Genomic DNA, 25,207 nt, shown 5'->3' on the forward strand with positions numbered 1-25,207 from the left:
TAAAGTCTCTTACTTAAGTAATTTATTTTGTGTTTCTTTGCTAGAACGGGATGAAGGAAGCAGAACAGTATTGGGCAAAAAGCTAAGGATGGATGTATTCAGACAGGCTCCAGCCTGATCCCATGGATGCACAGAGCATGAAGGTTGGGTCGACTGGAAGCCAGCCCCCAGGCCAAGGACGTGTAACCTCCAGGTGAAGTTGGCTCCATTTGGCTGAAGGCAGTGCTCTGGGGAGGGGTGGCATCAGCAGCCAACCCCTCATGCAGCTAGGGAATGAGACATTTGACCAAAAGGGGAATTTCCAGGACACCAGCAACATCCATTATTCCAGAGAACTGTCCTCATTTGTTTCCTGAAGAGCAAACACTTCCTTGAAATTCTTCTCAAATTCTGCCTCCAGTCTAAATCCCATTAGGCCAAAGTCATTGAACTGGAAAAAAATAATAAAATGATCACAAAATAATGATCTTTATTATCAGTATCACTGGATACCCTGCAATTGAGGACGATCATAAGACTCTTTTATTTTTGACATCCTGAGTTATGTGAACCAGGTTATGCTAAAAAAAAAAACTCATGCAGCGAAGAGTAACATGCTTCTTAAGAGCATGATTATTTCATATTAACAGGATGGGAATGGAAAATCATGACCACACTTGGGAGCTCTTATTTATTTGGCTGGGTTATGGATTTCAGTGAGAATCAGAAAAGTAATCTGTGTTCTTGGTAACAGTGCGAACAGTACAGGGTGGCTGTGTTAGCTCAGTGACTTTCCTTTCCTGTTGCCATGGAGAGACTAACCCTGTGTGCCCAGTACTGAAACCCATGCGCCCAGAGCCTGTGCTCCACAACAACAGAAGCTACCACGATGAGGCGCCCGCGTGCTGCAACTAGAGAGTAGCCCCTCCCTCGCCTCAACTAGAGAAAGCGCTTACATAGCAACGAAGACCCAGTGCAGCCAAAAACAAATAAAATAAAATAAAATTTTAAGAAAGGAAGAGAAAATGAAATGGAAGCAGAGCGAGCCACTTGCCTTGTAAGATGCCCTGTGGTTCTGAAAGATGAGACGCATGTCCCGCACAAACCCTTCCACGTGGGAGTAGCCCTGCTCATTCAGCCTCTTCTTTATCTTGTCCAAACACATGGGTTCCTTGAAGTTTTTAGAAGCCTTTTTAATCTAGGGAAAAACAAGAGTCACTGGGAGCATTACTGGCAGAGTTCAACGTGTGCCTCCTGTGGATTCCCATCAAATCTGGCAGAAACACAACAAGGTAACGATAACAGTAGCTCATTCTCTTGCTCCCATGGGATTCCACCCTCGAATATCACAGGTGCCAGTTTCCAGATGGGGTAACATCGTGGCAGCCTGCAATTACTGTTGGTTGTGATTACTTATGATCAGTCTGTGTCTATGTGTGGTCAGTTGTGTCCGATTCTTTGTGGTCCCATGGACTGTAGTCCACTAGGCTCCTCTGTTCTTGGGATTTTCCAGGCAAGAATACTGGAGTGGATTGCCCTTTCCTACTCCAGGGGATCTCCTTGAACCTACATCTTCTCTGTGTCCTGCACTGGCAGGTGGATTCTTTACCACCAGCACCACCTGGGAAGCCCCTGTTGTGGTTACTCACATAATAAGAACGTGGAATCCTTTTTTTAATCCTTGCAAAAAAGGTGCTTTCTGAATGGCAATAGACCTTCAAGAGGAGGAACTCACATTTCTGCAAAAGAAGGAAGCTGTGAACAAAAAGCAGCTTGGAGACACTGAGCCCCATACACATACCCAGGTCAAGCATGACTCACACCAGTCTCTGGAAGTTTCCCCAGATGGGGATGGCTCTTGGACACAGGTGTGCAATAGCTGCGAACAAGTTCTGGTGTGACTTGAGTGTGATGAGTCATGGCTCACCCTGTGGTTGCCTTCCCCCTACCCTGTGCTTGACTTTTCACACCTGGGAAGGCTTGGGTTCCCATCTGACTCACCAGCTGCTCCTCCAGCTGCATCAGCCTTGCCAGGACCTCAGATTCTCTGAGACCCTGCTGGTTTCCTGAAGACTTCTCCATCCTGCAGAAGGTGCAACTCCACGGGCTCCTGCGGGGCTGGGAATAAGTGAGCGAGGACAAGGTCCCCAGAAACACCTGCCACTCCCATGTCTGCCACCGTCCTCCTTTCAGGAACATTGGTGGACACAGCTCTGGGAGGAAAGGGGTACCTCCAGAGTCTCCAAGACTACCACATGGGGTCTGAGTCAAGGACCCCCACTACAGTGTGTGGAGCTGGTGTCAGAGTGAGTGGGGGGCTCTCCTTTCTGTGCCCACTTCTGGGAGCACAAGGAATCCTGTCTGCCCGGCCTGACTGTCAAAACTGGGCCTTAACCCCTGGGGTCCTCCGGCTTCCCTCAGTCCATTAATAATGTGACAAAATGAGGGAACCAGCCCATGCTTCCTGTGTTTTGTAAATAAGCACAGAACAGCCAACTCATTGGAAAAGATCCTGATGCTGGGAAAGACTGAAGGGAGGAGGAGAAGGGGATGACAGATGATGAGATGGTTGGATGGCATCACCAACTCAAGGGACATGAGTTTGAATAAACTCTGGGAGATGGTGAAGGACAGGGAAGCCTGGGTCGCAAATAGTCGGATACGACTGAGTGGCTGAACAACAGCAACAGCAACAATAAACAAGTGCATTTCCACCCCCATGAACCGGAGTCCAGGTTGGAAAACTTCTAGCAAAGGACAGGAGCTATGTGGACAAAGGACCTGGCTACCAGCCTCAGTGTCCTAGAGGAGACTGAGTGGCAAAAATCATCCACCTGCCACTGCCCGCATCTGGAAGCAGCTCTCTGCATCATACCGCTGGACCCTGTACCCATAGGCCTGCTCTTTCCCCAACCGGGCATAATAAGAACTAGGTGGGGAGAGTGGGCGTGGCTAGAGGGAAGGTCCCCAGTCAGAAGGGAGGGGCAGCATCTCACGCACTTCTCAGTTTCCACGGGCGGGATGTGACAGTCCTCGTGAAAAGACCTCGAACAAGTGTCACAGCAGAACAGCTTTCCTCCATCCCGGCAGGTCTCACACACATCTGAGTTTCCCAGCTAGAAGGTAAAACAACACCTATATCCCCAGTGAGAGCCCAGAAGGCTAGCACTCTGGGAATCAAGAACCCACTGCCTTTGTATGCACCTGAATGGACGCATGCTTCTCCCTGAGACATTAAAGGACAGCATGGTGTGGGCATTTCAGAAGAAATTGTGCTCTGCAATGAAATTGACGAGGAAGAGCCTGTATGTCAGACCAAAACAAGTCTTCCCTGTAAAACCAGAGCGTCTAACACCGAAAGACTAGCAGCAAAACAAGGTAATTTTATGGGAATTTATTACCTTGCAGATGAGAGATAAAATAAAGTCCTGAAATAAAGTGTTACACGTGTTTGCCTATACCACAATAATTAAATTGACTGCCGGGAGGGTGATATACTGAGAACTTAATACGGTGGATTAAATTTCTTAGTGTGGAAAGAAGTACAAGATTATTTTAACAATTATTTTGAGTCTTGTTCTGGGCTTTTGCATGAAGCTACTTGTGTTGGGTGAACTGGGATTCTGGCCATTTCTTTTGTTTTTGAAATGGCCATACATGAGAAAGTGCTAGCCCCAAGGACCATCTTGCCTAAAGCTCCCATTCAGTGTTCTGGGGAATCCTCAAAGACATCCCCAACTGGGGACTGAAACTGCTCTGGCATGGAACCATGGGACCGTGTTTCTTCCCTTCAGTGTAAACACTCACAGACTGCCATCATCGTTCCCCAGAAAGTAATGACCCCTCTCCCCAGGGGAACAAGGAATAATAGATACAACCAATGCCTAGGAACCTCGTGCGTGCTCAGTTGCTCAGTCATATCCAACTCTTTGTGACCCCATGGACTATAGCCCACCAGGCTCCTCTGTCCACAGAGTTTGCCAGGCAAGAAGACTGGACTAGATTGCCATTTTCTTTTCTAGGGGATCTTCCCGACCCAGGAATCGAACCCACATATACAGCATTTCCTATGCTGGCAGATGGATTCTTTACTACTGAATCACCAGAGAAGTCCCCAAGAACCTCACACTTGTGTATTTTTAAGTAGATTTATCTACCTCTTTGTTTCTAGTCCAGCTGCACATTAGAACCTTCAGGGCAGTGTATATAAAATATTAATGTCCTGGTCCCAATGCCAGAAGTCTGAATCAGTTTGTCCAGGTGGGGGAGAGCTATTGGTATTCTTCTTTAATTCATAGAATGGGTGATTTTGTGTATCAGAATCATCTGGGGACTTTTAAACAATCCTGATGTCCAAGTCTTAGCCTAGACTGATAAACAGAATTTCCCCTAAGTTGGAATCCCAGCAATGCTATTTTCCAAAGGTCTTAGTTGCAGCCTAAGTTGAGTGATTAGTTGGAGCAAAGTCTGTTATTAAGGCATAGGGTTTACGTCAATGCTGAACTATCCTGTAACATCAGTCCCAGAGACATCACTTTGCTGACAAAGGTCTGTCTTGTAAAAACTATGGTTTTTCCAGTAGTCATGTATGGATGTGAGAGTTGGACCGTAAAGAAGGCTGAGTGGCAGAGAACTGATGCTTTTGAACTGTGGTGTTGGAGAAGACTCTTGAGAGTCCCTTGGACTGCAAGGAGATCAAACCAGTCAATCCTAAAGGAGATCAACCCTGAATATTCATTAGAAGGACTGATGCTGAAGCTGAAGCTCCAATACTTTGACCACCTGATGTGAAGAAGTGACTCACTGGGAAAGACCCTGATGCTGGGAAAGATTGAGGGCAGGAGAAGAAGGGGACAACAGAGGATGAGATGGTTGGATGGCACCACAGACTCAATGAACATGAGTTTAAGCAGGCTCTGGAAGTTGGTGATGGACAGGAAAGCCTGGCATGCTGCAGTCCATGGTGTCACAAACAGTTGGACACAATGGAGTGACTGAATAGCAACAATCAGTCCCAGGAAAACTGAGCAGCAGCCGTGAGGGTACTCTTGCTGGAACAGTTGCTTCCTCTTCCCTGTGGACTCTTGGCCGTGGGCTGTGAGACCTGACCCTCTGTACCAATGTCCATCCCAAACAAGCCACAGAAACACTGGACTCCAGCACTGTTTAGATGACTGAAGAATCCTTCAGTTGGCCAAGGGTCAGAAAGAGTGTGAATAAGATTTAAATCTTGTTGGGGGCATTGCTTTGGAGGTAAACTATATGTAAAGCTATTTGACTATCCCTCCTCCATTGGAGGCCACGCATCAGCATTACTGCATACTATCCCACCTGAGTGCTGCCCCCTGGAGTTGTGCAAAGGTGATTCTGCTGCAAATGTCCATCCTGTTGCAGTGAAAGGAATCAAAAGGGCTTTCCATGTGGTTCAGTGGTAAAGAATCCGCCTGCCAGTGCAAGAGATGCAGGTTCCATCCCTGGGTTGGGAAGATCCCGTGGAGGAGGGCATGGCAACCCACTCCAGTATTCTTGCCTGGAGAATTCCATGGACAGAGGAACCTGGCAGTCTACAGTCTATAGGGTCACGCAGAGTTGGACAGGACTGAGTACTGAGCACTCACGCACACACAAAGCAGCCAATCACATGGTACCAGTTTGAGCTAAAATGCCCTGTGATTTGCTAGATGGCGACCAGCTCAGCACCATGATGGTTCCCTCAAGACTGGATGCAGGGCTTCCATAAAGAACCCCCTAGCCCCAAGTGCATTTCTCTGCAGGATCCATGACAGTGTTTAAACCTTAACCTGCCAGCTTCGCCTGGCCTGTTCCTTCTGGTTGATGCTTAAAACTATCGAGCTCTCCCTGTACCTTGGAATAGAAGTTTGGGATTTTTCTTTCCTTCTCTATTGGCTTCTTTAAAATGCTGCTCTCCCTCTAATGTCCTCCTTATCCCCCATCTACAGGCCAGCTGTGCCCATTACTACTTCAAGCCCAGGCTCTAGAGACCCCAGTGGTCTCAAGCTCTGTCTCCTATTTGTACTTTCAAGGGGAAAAGAGGAAATGGGAAGGTTTCTACTGCACAAATGGAAAGGATGCTTTCAGGTCAAGACCCCCAATGCCAGAACCAAGCACCTGAGGTAGGCGAGGTATCTGCTGTGCCCTGCTTATCACACACGGCGACACACTTCACCTGACTGTGAGCGTGCTTCAGGAAAATGTGGTGATGACTCAGAGAACGTGCTGAGGGAAAGGCCTGCGTTAGTCTGGGTCACAGGTGGGAGTTAGTACTTACGCAAAGGCTATCTACGGTGTTGTCAGGAGACTTCAGTCCTCTTTTCTGCAGAAAAGAAAGATTAAATGACAATATTGAATGTGATGTATGCATCTGTCACTTATTTAAACACCAATCACTGGAGGGATTCAAGCCATGGTTCACCCATTACTTCACACCTGTTTTTATGGATACATGCATCTAAAGGAGATCCATCTTGGGTGTTCATTGGAAGGACTGATGCTGAAGCTGAAACTCCAATACTTTGGCTACCTCATGCAAAGAGGTGACTCATTGGAAAAGACCTTGATGCTGAGGAATTGAGGGCAGGAGGAGAAGGGGATGACAGAGGATGAGATGGCTGGATGGTATCACTGACTCGATGGACATGAGTTCGGGTAAACTCCGGGAGGTGGTGATGGACAGGGAGGCCTGGTGTGCTGCAGTTCATGGGGTTGCAAAGAGTCAAACACGACTGAGTGACTGAACTGAACTGAACTGAACTGTATCTACTTGGAAAATAAAAAAGTACCAAAGGACCACCGTTCAGCCCAATGCGAGGTCTATTCCCTGGCTCTTAGATGCAAGAGGGAGCCGTCTGGGGACTTTAGCCCTGGTTCCCACAGATGGGACTTCCCTGGTGGCTCAGATGGTAAAGTATCTGCCTACAATGCGGGAGACCCGGGTTCGATCCCTGGGTCTGGAAGATCGCCTAGAGAAGGAAATGGCAACCCACTCCAATACTCTTGCCTGGAAAATCCCATGGAGGGAGGATCCTGCTACACTTCATGGGGTCGCAAAGAGTCGGACACGACTGAGCGACTTCACTTTCACTTTCCCACAGATGGAGTTGGTGGAGCTCTGTTGGTTTTCTTACTTCAAGAGGTCCTTGGGCATTCTTCTCTGCATTATAAAATGCCATCCCACCAGAAGGAGCTGAGGTGAGAGTTTCAGGTTGAAGATTCATCATCAACAACCCAGGTAACCACGGGGCCCAGAGTCCTGGAGTTCATGAAAAGGTCTCAGAAGAGAATGCCACTGCCTGTCACAGGTCTCCTGGGGCACAGCCTCAATGATAAAATGTACCCAAACTTCCCAGGGCTATAGCTCTTCTTCCAGAAGGTCACCTTTCTCTCCCCTCCCTTTGAATCCCAAGAAGTCAGCTAGCTGACTCTTCAAAGGTAACTGACTACCACCCACTAGCTTTATATTGCTTTCCAATATTCAGTAGAATGACCTGGCCTCCATCCCTCTTGGGCAGGGGTTCCCAACCTCTGGGATCTAATGCCTGATGCTCTGAGATAGAGCTGAGGTAATAATAATAGAAATAAAGTCCACAATAGACGTAATGCACTTGAATCCTCTGGAAACCATCCCTCCTCCCCAGTTCATGGAAAAATTGTCTTCCATGAAACCAGTGCCTGGTACCAAAAAGGTTGGGGACCACTGCTCTAGGACACAGGCAGCCTCAGCTTTGATCTCCAGCCCAGGACAGAGTGGTCATGGACAAGTGTAATCCAGTGGTCAGTGACCTGAGAGGTGGCTATGTCACTGCCCATCTTTCTATTGCCCATTCTAAACTCACTGCTTCCCAAGTGGCTCAGTGGTAAAGAATATCCCTGCCAAGCAGGAGACGTGGGTTCAATCCCTGGGTCAAGAAGATCCACTGGAGGAGGAAATGGCAACCCATTTCAGTATTCTTGCCTAGGAAATCTCATGGACAGAAGAGCCTGGTGGGCCACAGTGCATGGGGTCGCAAGAGTGGGACACAGCTTAGCGACTAAACAACAACAATAACCCCATTAGTTATTCTTCCATGTTAGGCAACGAAGTTGAAACAATCCCTGAGGTCAAGGATATTGTTTTAATCTTCTAAAGACCATTGGGCATTTAGTAAGCATTCAATAATTGCACGTTGGATAAGTGAATAAATGAGTATCATTTCACTTAGGAAATCCCTCAGAGGAGGAAATGGCAACCCACTCCAGTATTTGTGCCTAGAGAATCCCATGGACAGAGGAGCCTGGTGAGCTACAGTCCATGGGGTTGCAAAAAGTCAGACACAACTGAGCAATTAATACTTTTTTTTTCCACTTAGGAAAAGAGATTACTTGCTATCTCTTAAGCAAATATTACCCAACATTAAAAAGATTGTTCTAGAGGAATGTTGTTGTACAGTCGCTAAATCATGTACAACTCTTCACGATCCCATGGGCTATGGCATGCCAGGCACCTCTGTCCTCCACTATCTCCAGCAATTAGTTTACGACACTGCAATTGTCATCAAAAGGTGTTGGTGACCTTTGTCAGGAGCCAGGAAGCCATCATGTGGTGCTGAGAGTGACACTGAAGGTTCCGAAAGCCAAGGGGAAAAGAGGTTCGGAGAAACACAGAAGACCCACGGGAGCAGTGATGGGTCCTGAGGTTTGCCACTCGGGGAACATCTGCTCTTGCGCAGAGGGAGATGCAAAATGAAGAGGCAACTGCAGGTTGCTGCTAAAAAGTGCTGTACCCATGACTAAGGGTAGCATCTATTGTTAAGAAGATGCCAGCTTACTCGGGTAAACTAACTGAGTCACTCTTGGCACTTGGGGAATGATACAGACGCTGATCTTCAAGATCTCACTAAGCAGGGCAAATAATAGTTCCCTGTAGGAAATCCAGCAGGTGAAATGTCCTAAGGACTTAGAGTTTCAACTGTCCAGAACCTCAGATAACGTCAAGTCCTGGATCTCACATTCCCAGTGGAAGATGAATTCCCAAGGGCCAGCTATCTGTGACCTGTCTTAGAGGTTCTGTGAATGTCTTGATTGGCCATTTCTTTTTTTAAATTATTTTGTCTGCACGATGCAGCATGTGGGATCTTAGCTTCCCAACCAGGAACTGAACCCATGTGCCCTGCACTGGAAGGGTGCACTTAATCACTGCACTGCCAGGGAAGTCCCTTGAATGGCCATGTCTATGTATACATAAGAATGGCACCTCTCACTTCCATCTTGCTTTCAAGTTCTCATTCATACCCAAACTTGGAAAACCCACCTCCGTGTCCTGAATATACACTGCACCTTACATATTTGTTGTCTCCACAGAGGAAGGAATCACTTTCATAGACAGAAGGGAGGTCTGCACAGCAAAAGAGTGGCATCCAAGTAACCAGTTTTCTTGGCCAGCCCCTCCTATACAATCCACTGATCTCCCAAGAGCTTCCCACCCTACAGTACCATCTTCATCAGGGGCAAATAATGGCCCCCTGAAAAAGAGTATGTCTGTGTATAGACTATTAAGGGGTGGAAGGGGATACAAACGATCAGAAAAGAATTATGTTTCTTGTTGCCTATCTTACAAAATGGTATATGGACCAAGATGGACGATCTTAGACTGGGATTCTCTGAATGACTGTGAACATACTTTCACTCCATCAGATTTCATTAAAGTTAGGAAATAGCAATACTGATTTTAAAAATCTGGGTTTGATTTGAAACTGACCTTATCACCCTATTACAATATACTCCTGCATGTTCCAGAATCATGCTTGCCTTTTCAATTTTGACAACATCCGCATCTGTAGCTAAAGCACATCCATGAGGTCTATTTTGATGGCTCCTTATCACTTCTATTTCAAATGGTTTGCCATTCAAGAAGACCTTGCCATCCAGAACAACACAGTGTTCAAAGAAGCAACACTGAAGGCATATGCCAAAAGTTTTTTAAAGGTGGGAGCAGGGTGTTACACAGTTTAGAAACCACAAAATAATACACTGTGCATGCAAAATCAATTATATGATGAGAATTTCTAGAAAATTAGGTAATAATCACCTTTCTTCTCCTGTCATATTTCCTTGGAGGATTATGGAGAAACGTTTTCTGAAAGATAAAAAGATCCAAGTATATGGTTGGCCTATGAATCTGGCACTTTCAACCTCTTTCCAAATATTTCTACCTGGATGTCCCACTGTCAGCCCAAAGCCATGGTATCTAAATGAGAAACCATCTCCCTCTCTTCACTTGTATTTCTTCTAAATTCAATCAGTGGCACTTTAAAAATCATCTTTAGAACTTTTTCACCTTCTTGTGCTTTTCCCCTTAAGTTTTAAGAGGTTTTCCTTTATAATCTCTTTGACACCTCTCACCCGCTCTCCATTCCTACCAGTCTCTCAAGCCTGAGTCCGTATACCAAGGCTTGTCAATCTATATACACTTATCCCATGCCTACTGGGTGTCAGACATTCTCAACAATCTTGGACACACAAAGATGGACACAGAAAAAACAATGCGTGAAAGGATAAGAGTAAAACTATAAGAAGATCCTAGTAATGGGCTGAGGAAGCTCAGGGAAGAAATGGTCAGGGCCAAGTTGGTCAGGGGATATTCAGGGAAGAAGAGCATTTGAGTTGAGCACTGCATGTTGGGTGTAGGTTTCTTGAGCTGAAAAGACCCTGGAGTCATTTCAGTGTCCCTTGGCCATCTAAAACACCATTCTAAAAATGTCGTTTCATATCTCAGAAGACTTCATTGATTCTGCATTGTCTATGAGTTTAAACACTTTAGCCTGGCATTAAATTCCTCTACAACAACTGCAATTGAATTGATGGATTATGCCTCATTATATACAGTATGTCATCTCAACCCACTAGGCATGATTCTGGTTTTCACATCATTCCTTCTCTGGAATACCTTTTTCCTACCTGTTTGATTGTAAACTGTCTTCTTCCAGTGCATAAAGTTGACTACATTCACCCGAGTCAGAATGATCCTTCCCTCCTCCGAACTACTATTCCATCCTGACAAAGGCAGTGGAATTTCCTGCCTCTTTCACGGCAATGATGTGCTATGTTGTACTGAGGTCAGGAATGTGGAACACTCTCCCCAGGTGAGAGGATAACCTCAGAGGCATCTGAGCTTTCGTGATAACTCAACAAATATTTGGTGAGCAAATAGTGGCCTTATTCTTAGGGCACAACAAGGAAAGTCACACCTGTCTTGGCCCCCAGAATACCTCCATCAGCCATCGCAGGGGCCTCCCTCCACAGCGAATACTGAGCTTCCAATTCTTTGATCTTCCGTGGCCGCCTTTGATTTCAAATTCCCTGGGGGTGAACCAGTCTCCATTTTCACTCTGTATACACTTCACCCAGGCTCCTGTAAGACCAGGGTAAAATTCATCTTCAGCCTTCCTTGTTTTCAGAAGGTGGGCGCCCACCACACTGGATCTGGACACACTCAGTTTAGGCTCAAGATCTGAAACAGGACAGTCTGGCCTCCCCTTTCAGGCTTCAGAATCCCCACATCTAGCCTCCAAGTCCCCTCACAGGAGATTCACTGCCTTGTGGCAACATTTCTTTAATGGATGCGCAACAACAACAACAAAAATGATAATTACCATAAAAATCAACCTTTTAAAAGTATTTTAAAATCACCTGAAAAGGAAAAGCAAGTGACTTTGAAGTGTGAGAGCATTTCAGTTTGCCAGGGAGAGGACCTTGGGCCCATGGGAGCAGAAACTCGGGTTGGGACTGAGTTCTCCGATGGGTACCTTGTGGCTCAGAATGGCACCAGAGCAGCATCTGTGCCCTTTATCACACTTTCTACCCAGTTCAATGGCATTATTGAGCAGAGATTTCTCATCCCCAAAATCATGGATAGCTGGTGTTAAAAGTAACTGTGAAATACTATCCGATGGAAAATTTAAGTTCTGTATAAAAGATAATCATATGTTAGCATCATTAGTCATTAGAGAAAAGCGCAGCCAAACCATGAGATACCATCTCACATCCACTAAGATGGCTGGCTTAGAAAAATTAGACAGTAACAAGTGTTGGCATGGAAACAGAGAAATTGGAACTCTCATATATTGCTGGTGGGAAAATAAAATACTACAGCCACTGTAGAAAACATGTTGATATTTCCTCAGTAGGGTCAAATATGGAATTATCACAGGAACCAGCAATTTCACTCCTAGGTATATACTGGAAAGAATTAAAGACTGTTCACACAAAAACTAGAACATGAATGTTCAAAATAGCATTATTCGTAATAGAAGAGTGGAAACAATCCAGACTGATGGATAGCTAAATAAAATACGGTATATCCATACCATGGAATATTATATTATGTGGCAGTAAGAAAGAATGAAGTACTAATACATGCCATTACACGGATGAACCTTGAAATTATCATCATAAGAGAGAGAGCCAGTCACACATTACCTGATTGCATTTTCCATGAAATACTGAGACTAGGCCAATTGATGGAGCAGAAAATAGATTAGCCCGTTGAGGGTGGGTGGTGGGTGAGTGTGAGACTGGGCATTGATTACTAAGAGACATGGAGTTTCCTTTAGTGGGAAAGTATTCTGACAAAAATATTCTATAATGCGATTGCGGTGATAGTTAAACCATCTTGTGAATATACAAACAAAATTCAACATTGAATTGTACATGCTGAGTGGTGAATTGTATCTCGGTTAAGTTGTTTACTAATACTTTATATCAATGATGTAAATTAATTCCTGGCAGCTATACCATGAAGCAGGTTTTAATGATTTCTTTTTTAGATGAAGAATTTCAGGCTCAGAAAGGTCCCATTCTCTACTCAGACGAATCAGTTCCTCATGGCACAGGAGAGGCTGGGACTCAGGTTATCTGATTCTGAATTCTTTGCTGGTCCTCATTACATCAAGCATCTGCTCTGGTGATAATCATCCCGAGGGAGAAAGGACATGAAGGTGGGAACTGAGAGCCTCGACCCTTTTATTTCTGATTCACTTCTCTTTGGTTCGTTGGCTTCCTTGTGGACACGTCCACTTGGGAGTGAGCACCTAATGTGTATGATTTCTTAAAGTATGAAAATATTAACCTAGGTATCCCTTCCTCCTTCTCTCAAGCAAAATGGTGGCCCCCATTCCTTCCACTATGTGTAATTCACATAGGTAATCCCATGACTTCTCAAGATTCCCTCAGATAGGCGCTGCATAGTAGACCTTCAAACTCACCGATTTTCAACTTCTTCTTGTGTAACTTTCCTCTCACCTTACCACAGGTCACAGGAATTATCGGAGGGTGAAAATCCACATGTTCGTATGTGTACTTTCTTTTCCCTGAAAGAGAAGATTCCTTCATGGTCTCATTTTCAGTTGCACCCGTACCACTTCTCCCATGATGACTTTGTTCCTATAAAGGTATGAAGGGACGTAGAAAGCTTTATACCACAAACCTCTAGAGTCAACAGCTTCCCTGGTAGCTCAGTTGGGAAAGAATCCACCTGCAATGCAGGAGACCACCTGCCAATGCAGGAGACGTGGGTTTGATTCCTGGGTCAGGAAGATCCCCTGGAGAAGAAAATGGCTACCGACTCCAGTATTCTTGCCTGGGAAATCCCATGGATAGGGAAGCCTGGCAGGCCACAGTCCATGGGGTCTCAAGAGTCAGACACAACTTAGTGACTAAACCACCACCGCTGGAGTCAAAGCCCTTCTCCCAAGTGGCATTTTCAATACATAACTACAGAACATCTACCTCTAACTCATTCCTCAAGTTTCACACAAAACTGAATGTGTTAGTAAAAAAATCAGGCTTCAGTAAAACTGTCTTAGCTCCCAATCCAGTCAGCCTCACTGATTCTCATACAACAACGAAGCATATAGCTGCATCGTGTTCTGCAGGGAGCCATGGGGCTTCCCTGGCAGTTTAATGGTTAAGACTCTATGCATGGGGCACAGGTTCAATAGCCAGTCTTGGAACCAAGATCCCGCATGCCTCAAAGCCAAAAGGAAAAAAAAAAAAAAAAAGTTCTTTCCTCATTGAAGGGAATCCTCCAACTATTTCACCACAGTTAAGCAGCTGGAGCAAAATGAGAGACTCTACCTGCATCTCTCTATGTCAGGTCTGGCTGAGTGAGCAGAGAGGGCAATGATGGGGGAACTGAATGGAGGTGACGTCTGCCTTCTCTTTGTACTCTCTGCTTTGTTTCATGCTTCTTTCTCATATCAGCACTCTCCTTAGCTAAAAGAGGAGTTCAGGAGGCTCTAGAATAATCTGCAAGTTACATGGGGAGAGGGCTGCTGGAGACTGAGTCCACAGAAGTGGGGGTGAAAGGTCTTTGAATAAACTAGCTCAAGGATCCTGACCCTGCAGTCAATGTTTTAGAGCCACGATGGGAGGAGGGGGAGCTGTCCATGGTCCAGTTTCGAGATAGCAGACCAGGAGAACTGGGATGGGCTGTGAAGGATGGCTGGCCTAATTCACCCTCTTACTTTACAGATGAAGAAACTGAAGGGAAAGCAGTCAAGTGACAGGCCCAAGCCCACACAATCAGAAGAGGATGATACACTTCTGACCACCACTCCAGGCTACCCATGGTGTGCAACCTCTGACTTTCTGTGTAGCAAGAGAAGGGCCGGTTAAATAATGTGTGGGTTGTGTATGTGCCCTTCATGTGCAGACTATTTCCGTCTTAAAAGTGATCAGTTCAGCAGGGAGAACATCACTGTGATAGCCATTGGGCCCACGGGGTCTGGTTTAGATCTGTCACCAAGTTACTTGTTTGCGAAATTATCTTCTTTTTCATCCAGGCACATTTTGAACCAAATCATAAACTTTTTCTGTTAGTAAAGCTGCATAAAGCAATTAGGGAGATAGATTTATCAATAAAAACCGAGTGCAAAACAGGAAATTAGCTGCCTAATTATTGAGACAATATTTCCTTTTTCTTCCTTACCTCTTGACTTAGCTCTTCTCCGTGGGGTTCTGTTATTATGAGTAGAGCAGATTCTAGGTCTGCTTCTCCTTCTCCCTGAGGAAATAGAAAAACAGAATCGTAGTCACAGACATGCAGCTGCCTTGCATCCATTAGTGCTTTTCAGAATTTCCACTGAAATGTAATCTCCCGGAAGCCTATCTAATGCACAAAGAAAAATATATCATTCCTAGTCTTTAAGCTACCAAGAATTAGATGGCAAATTTTAGACTTATATTTTACTTTTCATTGTCGCACATTAGTAAACCAAAAAAGAAATCAATATCAGCATTTTACTTATATCCCAAGCAGCCACGTGTTAACTGTTTAATAGATGCCAATTGTACATCTACTAATGCACAATTAAGGGAAATGAGTTATAGGAAACCCTATGGCAGGCTTTGCAGGTGAGACATATGTCATACACATCACCTGGAATGAAGCTATTTGTACATTTGTATTCAAAGTGTTAGTAATGTAACCAAGAGTTTTGTCCATCTGAGCTTAGACAAAGACATTGGAATCTAAGAAACTAAGAAGAAGAAATGCTAACCAAGAGTCCTCCCAAACCTTGATTTCACATAGTAACTAAGAATGGACTCAGTAAATATTGCAGCAGAGAATGTCCTGACATTTACAAGTTAATTGGCTGCGGATATGTGTCTCAAAGTTTGCTATCATTCACATGTGCTTTATTTTCTAAGGTAGGAAGATAAATTCATTTCCTTCTTTCTGAGTTCAGTGCCCATCATCCAACGACCACCATCTGGTGGGAAGGGTAATTCAGACTCCAGGAAGAAATATTTTCCAGACTACTCCTTCCTAAGTGCTATAAACTCTAAGTAGATTATGAGCATATATCAGACCCAAAGTGGATCCAATGGTTGGTAGAATAATCTTACTTTCTGGTCTTACTTACTGGTCGTAAGACTAAACAGTTACTGAGAAAATTTTCAATTCCTCAAGATCAAAATGGCCCTATGGGACAAATCTTGATGATTAGACTTTATCAGAAGGTCTACAACTTACAACAACCTTGAAAGTGGTCACCCTGTTATTATTTAACAGGGTCATATGAGCTCAAGGAAGAGGCCTACAGAGATTTATAAATTTCTGTAAGAAAGTATTGGGTTGGCCGAAAAAGTTCATCCGGGTTGTAAATGTACAGAAAACCTTGAATGAGCTTTTTGGCCAATCCAATAAAGAAAAGTAATAGCTGTGGGCCAGGGAGAACCACTAAAAACGTAGAAATGCGGTTCTTAAAGAGGTGGACTAATCTTTTGACTTCCTCTTACTTTCTCCCTCTGGAAGGTGGGTCCACCACACAGCGGAAGCCCATCCAGCCAGGTATGGCTCTCAAGGCTCTCCTCACCTCCTCGCTCACCCAAGATGCCAAAGAAAGAAAGAAAGTGAAGCCGCTCAGTTGTGTCCAACTCTTTGCGACCTCATGGTCTCTAGCCTGCCAGTCTCCTTCATCCATGGGATTTTCCAGGCAAGAATACTGGAGTGGGTTGCCATTTCCTCCTCCAGGGCATCTTCCTGACCCAGGGATTGAACCTGGGTCTCCCCCATTGCAGGCAGACTCTGTACTGTCTGAGCTGCCAGGGATGCCAAAGTGGTAGAATGCTCTAGAAAACCGGGATATTTCTGGCCCTCTTTCTCATTCCTCCCTCTGCTTCTAAAGGTCCATGCATACAGCCCAGTGAGAAGAGATCCAGGTATCTCATCCTTGCCTCTTCTGAATTCCGGCTCAGCTTGGCACTAAAGCTCTAATCGCAACCTTGGACAGTCCAGCAACTGTAGAGCTCTTTCTTTCTCTCTGTCTGTCGCTCACTGATTATGCCTTTCCTGGATAATGGGTGTGTTGTAGTTGTGTGTGTGTGTGTGTGTGTGTGTGTGTGCGCACGCGCACGTGTGTGTGTGTGTATGTGTGTAAGTCGCTTCAGTCAAGTCCTGTTCTTTGTTCTTTGTGACCCTATGTACTGTAGCCCACCAGGCTCCTCTGTCCATGGGATTGTCCAGGCAAGAATACTGGAGTGGGTTGCCATGCTCTCCTCCAGGGGATCTTCCCCAGCCAGGGATCGAACCCAAGTCTTATGTCTCCTGCATTGGAAAGCGGATTTTTTACCACTCGCACCACCAGAGAAGCCATCAAATCCATTAGCCTACTATCTGTAAGGAGAACAATAAAATACACTGCACTCCAGTCTAGTTTTTGGAGCTTCTAGTAAAAGGAAATTTTGAGCTTAAAGCCCACTGCTTCATAATATAGCACTATGGTATTTTACTTTCAAAATGGATTGGCTTATCAAGGCAGGATTTAGCTATTTCTATGTCCACAGGGTATAGTACCCATTAATAACACTGAAGCTCTATAACAAACCCTAATACATATTATAGCAGTCGGGTTATAATCTAGGTCTATAGCCATACCACTCTGAACACATCTGATCTTACCTAATCTTGGAAGCTAAGAACGGTCAGGCCTGGTTAGTACCTGGATAGGAGATTATAATCTAAGGTTGTTTTTTTTTAATTGTTATGGTTGGTATTGGCTTCCTTGGTGGTTCAGTGGTAGAGAATATGCTTACAATGCATGAGATGTGGGTTCAGTCCCTGGGCTGGGAAGATCCCCTGGAGAAGGAAATGGCAAGCCACTCCAATGTTGCTGCCTTGGAAATCCCATGGACAGAGGAGCCTGGCAGGCTGCGTCCATGTGGTTGCCAAAGAGTTGGACACGACTTAGAGACTAAACGGCAACCAACCAAATGGTAGGTATTAACCTCTAGAAGTAAATGTGACAATTTTAAATTTAATACTGTTTTCTCAAAATCTTAGTAGTACTAAGTCCCAAAAGTTGAGAACAAATCACTAAGTGCCAAAAAGTATGACCAAGTGCCCCAGCCTGTTCAGGACTAAGGGGTACCCAAGATATGGGACTTAAAGTGGCAGAACTTGGAAGGTTCTCAGCAAACCGGGTTGAGGTGGTCGCCCTACTTCCAAGCAGGAAGATGCCCACATCTGAAGGCAATGGACTGAACCAGATAGGTGACATCCAAAGTTTCGGTGGAACAGGTTATGGAGGTACTAAATCTGCCTTTGTATACACACTATGTTTCTTTCCCAAAACTTCAAGCTCATGGCCTGACCTCATCTCTTCCCTCACCACCAAGTTGATGAGAGCATCTCACGGAGAAAAGAGCTAGTGACTGTGGGCTTTTCTCCACAGTGTCAACTCACAGCTGTGCCTACCAGGTAAGATGCTACCACATCGGATCTCTCCTCTCTCATCCACTTTCCCGAGCCTGAATGACTCAGACTAGCAGTTCCTGAGCGGGAATAGAGCCAAGTGAGAGTGAGAAAAGACCGCAATTATGCTGCCTCTTCATAGGTATTTCAGACCAAGCTTACTCAGGAGGAAAGAGTGGAGGTGCTTTGAATTAGAGAAAAAGCTAGTCTTAATACCAGGCTAGAAAGGACCCTCAGTAACTGGAAAAGACTCTTATTCCTGTGAAAAGGGAACACGAAAGCTCTATGACCTGCTCCCAAATAGGAAAAACTTAACTAATAGAAGATTTGAAAGGGCAATGAAAGAATGAACTTGCTTTCTACTTACAATTTATAAAGTCTAACCATTTTAATAAACCAAAGATGTGAGATAAAGGAATTTTTGTGAAAACAGATAAAACTAAGAGGAAAAAAATTAGATCCTGGACAGATAAGAGCTATGATATAAGTGCAAACAATTTATAAAGCTGGCTTCAAATGGGCTTGCTTTCTAGATTTCATGGCAGTCAAATTGACTGGTAAGGTTGACTAGGAAAAAAAAAAAATGTGTGGGGGAGGATCTGTGTTCCTCAAAAGCATAGCAAAATTTCTACTGATCCTTCAGGGCAAAATAGAAGTGTCACAGTCTTACTCCTGATCTTGGCAGGGTCCTGCAGACTCATTTCCACCTTCTTTCCACTTGGGGCCGGTTGGCCAGCAGCTTTGCTGTTGTCTAGGGCTAGGCAGGGGAAAATACAGAGTTATACAAAAAACAGCTGACATGTGAGATGAAAAGCAAGTGAGAAATATTATGAGAGAGAGTATAAGACAGTGCGGAAAATGCCAATTAGGAGCCAGAAACCCATGAAATTCTGTTTAACTCTCTCTGTCTCTTCCTCCATAACACATGTGAAGGTCAAGTGTTACAGTTTTTCAAAAGTGTTCTATAAGTTGTATATTACAAGCTACCATACCTTATGGCTGTCTAATTGTAAAAATACATTAAAACGTATCAATCTACCATTGACCGTGTGTTGAAAACAAAAAGTTCAATTCAGAAGTATCCAAAAAGAAAAGCAATGGGTACTGGTTTTAATTCTGAACCCCCCCTGAACTATGCACTCAGACAAGAAAGAAAGTTATGGCAAGGGATCTCAAGCAGGTGTCCAGAGCATTTTCTGTTTATGAGGGATGACTTTTAAATTGTGTACAAGATTTCACTACCCTTAGGGGAAATGTGGTTTAGAATTGATCTGTGGACACAAAGACCTAAATGAGAATGTTAAAAGGATTAAATACAAATATTTAGTGTTTTGAAAATAAATCATTCTTAAAATGGATGCAACCACTTTTTTTTTTCTTTTTGAACAATATTATACACATTCACTAATAGGGCAGCCATGGAAATTGGCAAGAACATAAGATATATAGATTGGTGACAAATAATAAATTTTCACTGGACTCTAAAATCTTACATAGATCTACTGACTCAAATATTGGAAATCAGGGACTTCCCTGGCAGTCCAGTAGTTAAGACTTCAAGCTTATAATGCAGTGGGTGTGGGTTTGATCCCTGGTCAGGGGAGCAAGATCCCATACGACACAGGGTGTGGCCAAAAAAAGCCCTGGAAATCATGTGGGAAATGAAGTCTAGTCCTCATTGTCTAGAGGAAGAGTGTCCCTTAAACTGCTACTAAAATAAATAGGATTTCATGGGTCTGATGAGAAGTAATACATATACATTACTGAAAACTCAGAAAATAAAAATTGCTTGAAATATCACCATCTGGAGAAAGCCACAGTTACCTTGTTCAAAGATATCCTGTTAGACCTTTCTTTTTGCATATTTTGCTATTTAAGTAACACTTCCATTACAATAGTTGAACACGTTTAATATTTTGAATTTATACATATAACTTTAAAAAACATAAAAATATAAACATCACCTATATTCCAACGACTACTGCATATGTTCTTCTGGATGTACTGACATTAATTTTTCCATGTATCTATATCTGTATCTCCCTCTATATATAGATTGATAAACATGTATAAATAAGGATCTATAGAGGTATAAAAACACATAATGCTCACACACATATTTAACACACACACGCTTGCACACACATGCACATATAGTCTGCTTTGTTCATTTAGGCTTCTTTGGAACATCTCTCCAAATTAATAATAATTTCTTGACCTAGGAAAGAAGCCATATATTGAGGAGAGCAGTGACTGTACTATTTAGCTCTGTACTACTGCACACATGAAATATAAACTGTTTTGTTGAAGCCAACGTATATGGCAGTTTCTTTGTTACAGCGTCTTGGCCTGTATCCTAACTGACACATTAGCTAGAACACTATTATTGTCCTCAAGAAACTGAAGGCTTCAAGAATACAGTAAGCAGTGCCTTACGAACTAAACAGGTAGGACCACTTCACTGCTTACCTTTTCGATATACATTTCTCCTCTTTGTTTTTACTCTTGTCCAGGAATGCCCTTTCTTTTTTCCTTAAAAAAATTATAAAGTTAATTACTTAGAGCTGTAAATATAATTTTCAAAAACTTATATATCAGTAATTGTCAAGTATTTTTTCAGACATTAGTTCACAAGACTGGGGCAAACTTCTTAACTACCAGTGTACCAGTGTGAGGTTGATTCTGAGCTGTATTTTACTCTGGGAGACTCTAGAAGATGACCCTCTTTTGGAAAATTTTTTTTAAAAATTAGAAAATAAACTCTCACTGATGCCTTAGACTGAATGATTATTGCTGTGGTTATATACAAATTCATTCCCTTTTCAAGTATTTTCATGTAAATTCAAATGTGCACATGGATAATATACTGTGCCCAACTCAGGAGGCATTCTCAACTTTGATGTGGAGTTGCCATTAAATAATCTCTGTACTCTTGCAGTAGTAATAAAACCCTCTCACTTATATTTAATATAATGCCTGAGCGACTATAATGCCCAGGGGCCTGATCTGCCTGGTGGTCCAGTGGCTAAGACTCCATGCTCCCAATGCAGGGGACCTGGGTTTGACCCTTGGTCAGGGAACTAGACGTCACAACTAAAGACCACGCACACTGCAATGAAGATCGAAGATCCCGAGAGCCACAACTAAGGCCTAATGCAGCCAAATGAATAAATATTCAAAAAAATACAGCACCTGAAATTCCCAGAGGAAATTAAGGGACCACACTGGGTTTTGTGTTGGGTTTTGCTTTCCCATGAGAGAGATGAAAATGTGTGAACGTGAGACCATTGGTGCTGGGCAAGTAGCTCAGTCCTGACTTACAAGGCAGGAAGGATCAAAAAGCCTTGCTCTTCAAATGGAAATGGTATATTCAGGAATGCTGGAGTTCAACCCCACTCCTGGGCATATACCCAGAAAAGATGAAAACTCTAACTCAAAAAGACACATGCACCCCAATGTTCTTAGCAGCACTATTTATAATAGCCAAAACATGAAAGCGACATAAGTGTGCATCACGAGATGAATGGATTAAGAAGTGATATATATACATATATAGTAATATATAGAGATATAATGGAATATTACTTATCCATAACAAAGAATGAAATAATGACACTTGGCAGCAACATAGATGGACTAGAGATGGTCATATTAAGTGTAGTAAGTCAGAGAAAGACAAATATCATATGCTATCACTTATATGTGGAATCGAAAAAAACTGATACAAATAAAACAGAAATATACTCATAGACACAAACAAACTTATGGTTACTTATGGGATTAACAGATACTAGTATATACAAAACAGATAAACGGGGAGGATTTACCGTATAGCACAGGGAACTATACCAACATCTATAATGGAAAAGAATATACATATATATTTCAGATTCTTATTATCTGAAATATATATTTATAACTGAATCACTTTGCTGTATACCTGAAACATAGTACTGTAAATCAACTATAATCAATTAAAGGAAAGAATGCAGGGGCTTTGCCAGAAGCACCTCGGCTTTGTACTCTACTTCACAGCCTAAAGCAAATCTCCGCCTCGCTGGGGTCTTCAGTTCCCCAGGACTCCCCGGAGGCCTGGTGCCCTGGCGTGTGGCTCAGCTGACAACCGAAGTGCACTGGGCTGCTGTCTCAGAGCCAGGTTGGCAGAACCTAAGCGGCTGTGGTCACTCCTCTGCTGGAGGAAATCGGATGACTCGGCCCCCCCACATGAGCTACATGCTCGGTGCGCCACGTGGAGAATTGCAGACGCTGGCAGAGTAGGAACACCAGTCTCTGGGCTAGTGATGGTGGAAATGAGCTGCGGCGTGACTGACCTGCCCAGGCCCCTCAGGGAAATTCCCAGATGCCTGATCTCTACCAGCGGAGGCTGACCCCATGATTCTGACGCCAGCGTTATGGCTGACGGTCAGGCTCATGACTCCTGCTAGAAGCTGACCCAGTTGTCTCACATGAGAGGAGCCACGTGGCAAGGGGTTTTGCCTCTGCCTGCTCCTGGCCGATTCTGGCCACACCACTGTGGCCCTACAAATTCAAGGGTATCGAGCCCGGCTCCCAGGACCACTGCACTCTGATAAAGATGTGCCCTGTGTCAAAAAATCTCTATACTGCACTGACTCTCTGGCCCACATCCATCATCTCCTCCTGTCCACACACCTCTATAGGCTCTTTGGTTACTGAAGGCAGCTGTCCTCTGAAAGGGCTCAACTCCTTCCTGGATAATGATCAGGACAAAGGCGCTGAGGGATTAATGCTGTTAAACAGGTCAGTCCTGAAAACTCAGGATTCTTTTCCAACACTCTAGAGCACAATGCCTCCTTCTGTCCCCAGTGAGCCTGGAAGGCACAGCTTGGGAGTGCCCAAGGGGTTCAGATTCAGTTCTGGTTATGTTTTGTGAAAGTGCCTTTATCCCGTTTGTATCCGACTCTTCTGAATGAAAGGTCTGAGAGGGGAATAAGAAATGATTGGGGAAAAACATGTGAAGGCCCAGCCACTGGAATGGTAGAGATTTTGTGTCAGTGAAAAGGAAAACTCCAGGCATAAACTCTAGAAGGTACTGGGGATGGAGAACCACTAACAAGATCTATCTTTCAGGATCTCCCTGAATCCCTCGCAGAAGAAAGGCCGGGACAGCTCTCCCACCACACAGACACTCAATCTGCCATGCTGCACCAGATACAAGAAAAAGGGCTGGCCCCAGCATCTGCACAGCCCATGCAGAATCCCTCCAGACAACACCCCTATTTCCACTCAGTCATTCGATGATGGGGGGTCGAGAATGAACACCATCTGGTTGGCATCATGAACAAAGAGGACAGATCAGAAGGACGGTCCTCAGGAAGCGACCACCCTCCAAATCAAGGCCTCGACACAATGAACAGAACTGGAAACTATAAAGCTTACAGTTGGCCAGGGCCCACCCTGGAGACACTGTCCACCTTCCTCCTGGCTGATATATGCCCTTTTAGGGGACCTCAACCACTTTAAATATTTCCCTTCCAGGTACACATGTGTACCCTTGGAATTGTACTTCTTGTATGAAAGCCAGGCATTCACCTGCCTCCCCCATTTAAATAGGGAGAATTATACTTCAGAGGTGGTCATTAGAGACCCAAGGCATTTGTGGTTTACGAAACTCGTTAAAAGCAGCAGGAACTAAATTGGATGGACTTAGTCCTAGCCTACATTGGTTGGATTAATTGGGATGGCTGATGCAGTGTTATCTCCTTAGGGAAATTTGCCAGAATCTGATGGGTAAGATGGGGCCTCCCCAGTGCTCAGTGGTAAAGAATCTGTTCGCAATGCAGGAGTCACAGGAGTCGCAAGTTCGATCCCTGGGTTGCGAAGATCCCCTGGAGGAGGGCATGGCAACCCACTCTAGGACTCTTGCCTGGAGGATCCCATGGACAGAGGAGCCTGGCGGGCTACAGTCCATGGGGTCACAAAGAGTCTGACACGACTGAAGCAACTTAGCACGCACATACTCATGATGTGTGAGGTGAATTTGTTATGGGGGTGGGGATTCTCTGTGGTACTTCCACATACCTCAGAGTCTTTCCAAGGATGTTTGAACAAACAGCTTTGCAAGCTAGAGATAATGTAGCCTTCCAGGTCAGAGAGCAGATTTGTTTCCTGACCAATATAAAACAGAGAACGTCTCCCTCCTTAGAGGTATTCCAAGATAGTAAACTTTGCTTCAATTCCAGCTAATAAGATAATGTCTCCCTCTTGGATAAGTTCTGTACAGTTTTGCTAGTAGCCCCTTTCTAAGGTGAGACAGCACCACTGGTTCAGTGGACATGAATCTGAGCAAACTCCAAGAGATAGCGGAGGACAGAGGAGCCTGGGATGCTACAGCCCATGGGGTCGCAAAGAGTCAGACGCAGCTTAGCGACTGCACAACAGCCCCTTCCACGGCTGGGGTATCTTCAGCTTGGGCACAGCCTGTGTGTGCCGGACTACTAACCCCTCAGTGGGTTTAGGGAGATGAAAAAAATTGATGCACCTATTCTGTATCTTAGCAATTTCATTTATAGGAATTTATACGAGAGTTACAAAGACATAGAGCCGCTGAAAGATTTCTACAACAGTGTTCACTGTGGCTTTTTCATATTAGCCAAAAACTGGAAACACTAGTGATCTCCATCAGAAGGAGAGGGTATACACAAAATATGGTATAGTCATACAATGTAACTTACTTTATCACAAACTGATACAAACTACTGATACATTCAACCATATGGCTAAATCTCAAAAACACTCTGCTGAGTGGAATAGACTTATACCAAAAGAGAATATGCTCCAAAATCACATATCAGGTTGATGTATGGCAGAAACCAGCAAAATATTATGAAGCAAATATCTTGCAACAAAAAATTTTCTTTAAAAAAGAAGACAAAATGAGACTATGGGTCCTAGTGCAAAATATTTCTGCCTTCATGCATATCTGAAATGCTACCACTG

General features: G+C 44.1%; 1 protein-coding gene across 8 annotated transcripts in view; it reads right to left on the reverse strand.

The window, feature by feature from the left end:
* SP140 (SP140 nuclear body protein) overlaps positions 1-25,207 on the reverse strand; it is a 79,238-nt gene continuing 54,031 nt past the window's right edge. For 7 of the 8 annotated variants that reach the window (XM_013973213.2, XM_018058490.1, XM_013973216.2 and 4 more), the window contains 12 exons: positions 20,699-20,761; positions 18,900-18,986; positions 14,963-15,037; positions 13,239-13,343; positions 11,244-11,386; positions 10,064-10,111; positions 6,269-6,313; positions 2,980-3,095; positions 1,981-2,089; positions 1,629-1,718; positions 1,034-1,177; positions 1-430 (listed from right to left, as the gene is read on the reverse strand). In XM_013973213.2, coding sequence (XP_013828667.2) covers positions 323-430; positions 1,034-1,177; positions 1,629-1,718; positions 1,981-2,089; positions 2,980-3,095; positions 6,269-6,313; positions 10,064-10,111; positions 11,244-11,386; positions 13,239-13,343; positions 14,963-15,037; positions 18,900-18,986; positions 20,699-20,761 — 1,133 coding nt within the window. In that variant the 3' untranslated portion in view covers positions 1-322. The remainder of the gene's footprint in view (positions 431-1,033; positions 1,178-1,628; positions 1,719-1,980; positions 2,090-2,979; positions 3,096-6,268; positions 6,314-10,063; positions 10,112-11,243; positions 11,387-13,238; positions 13,344-14,962; positions 15,038-18,899; positions 18,987-20,698; positions 20,762-25,207) is intronic. The other variant, XM_005676660.3, reaches the window with a different exon arrangement.

Source organism: Capra hircus, chromosome 2 (assembly GCF_001704415.2).
Source record: "Capra hircus breed San Clemente chromosome 2, ASM170441v1, whole genome shotgun sequence".
In the NCBI taxonomy this organism is placed as follows: domain Eukaryota; kingdom Metazoa; phylum Chordata; class Mammalia; order Artiodactyla; family Bovidae; genus Capra; species Capra hircus.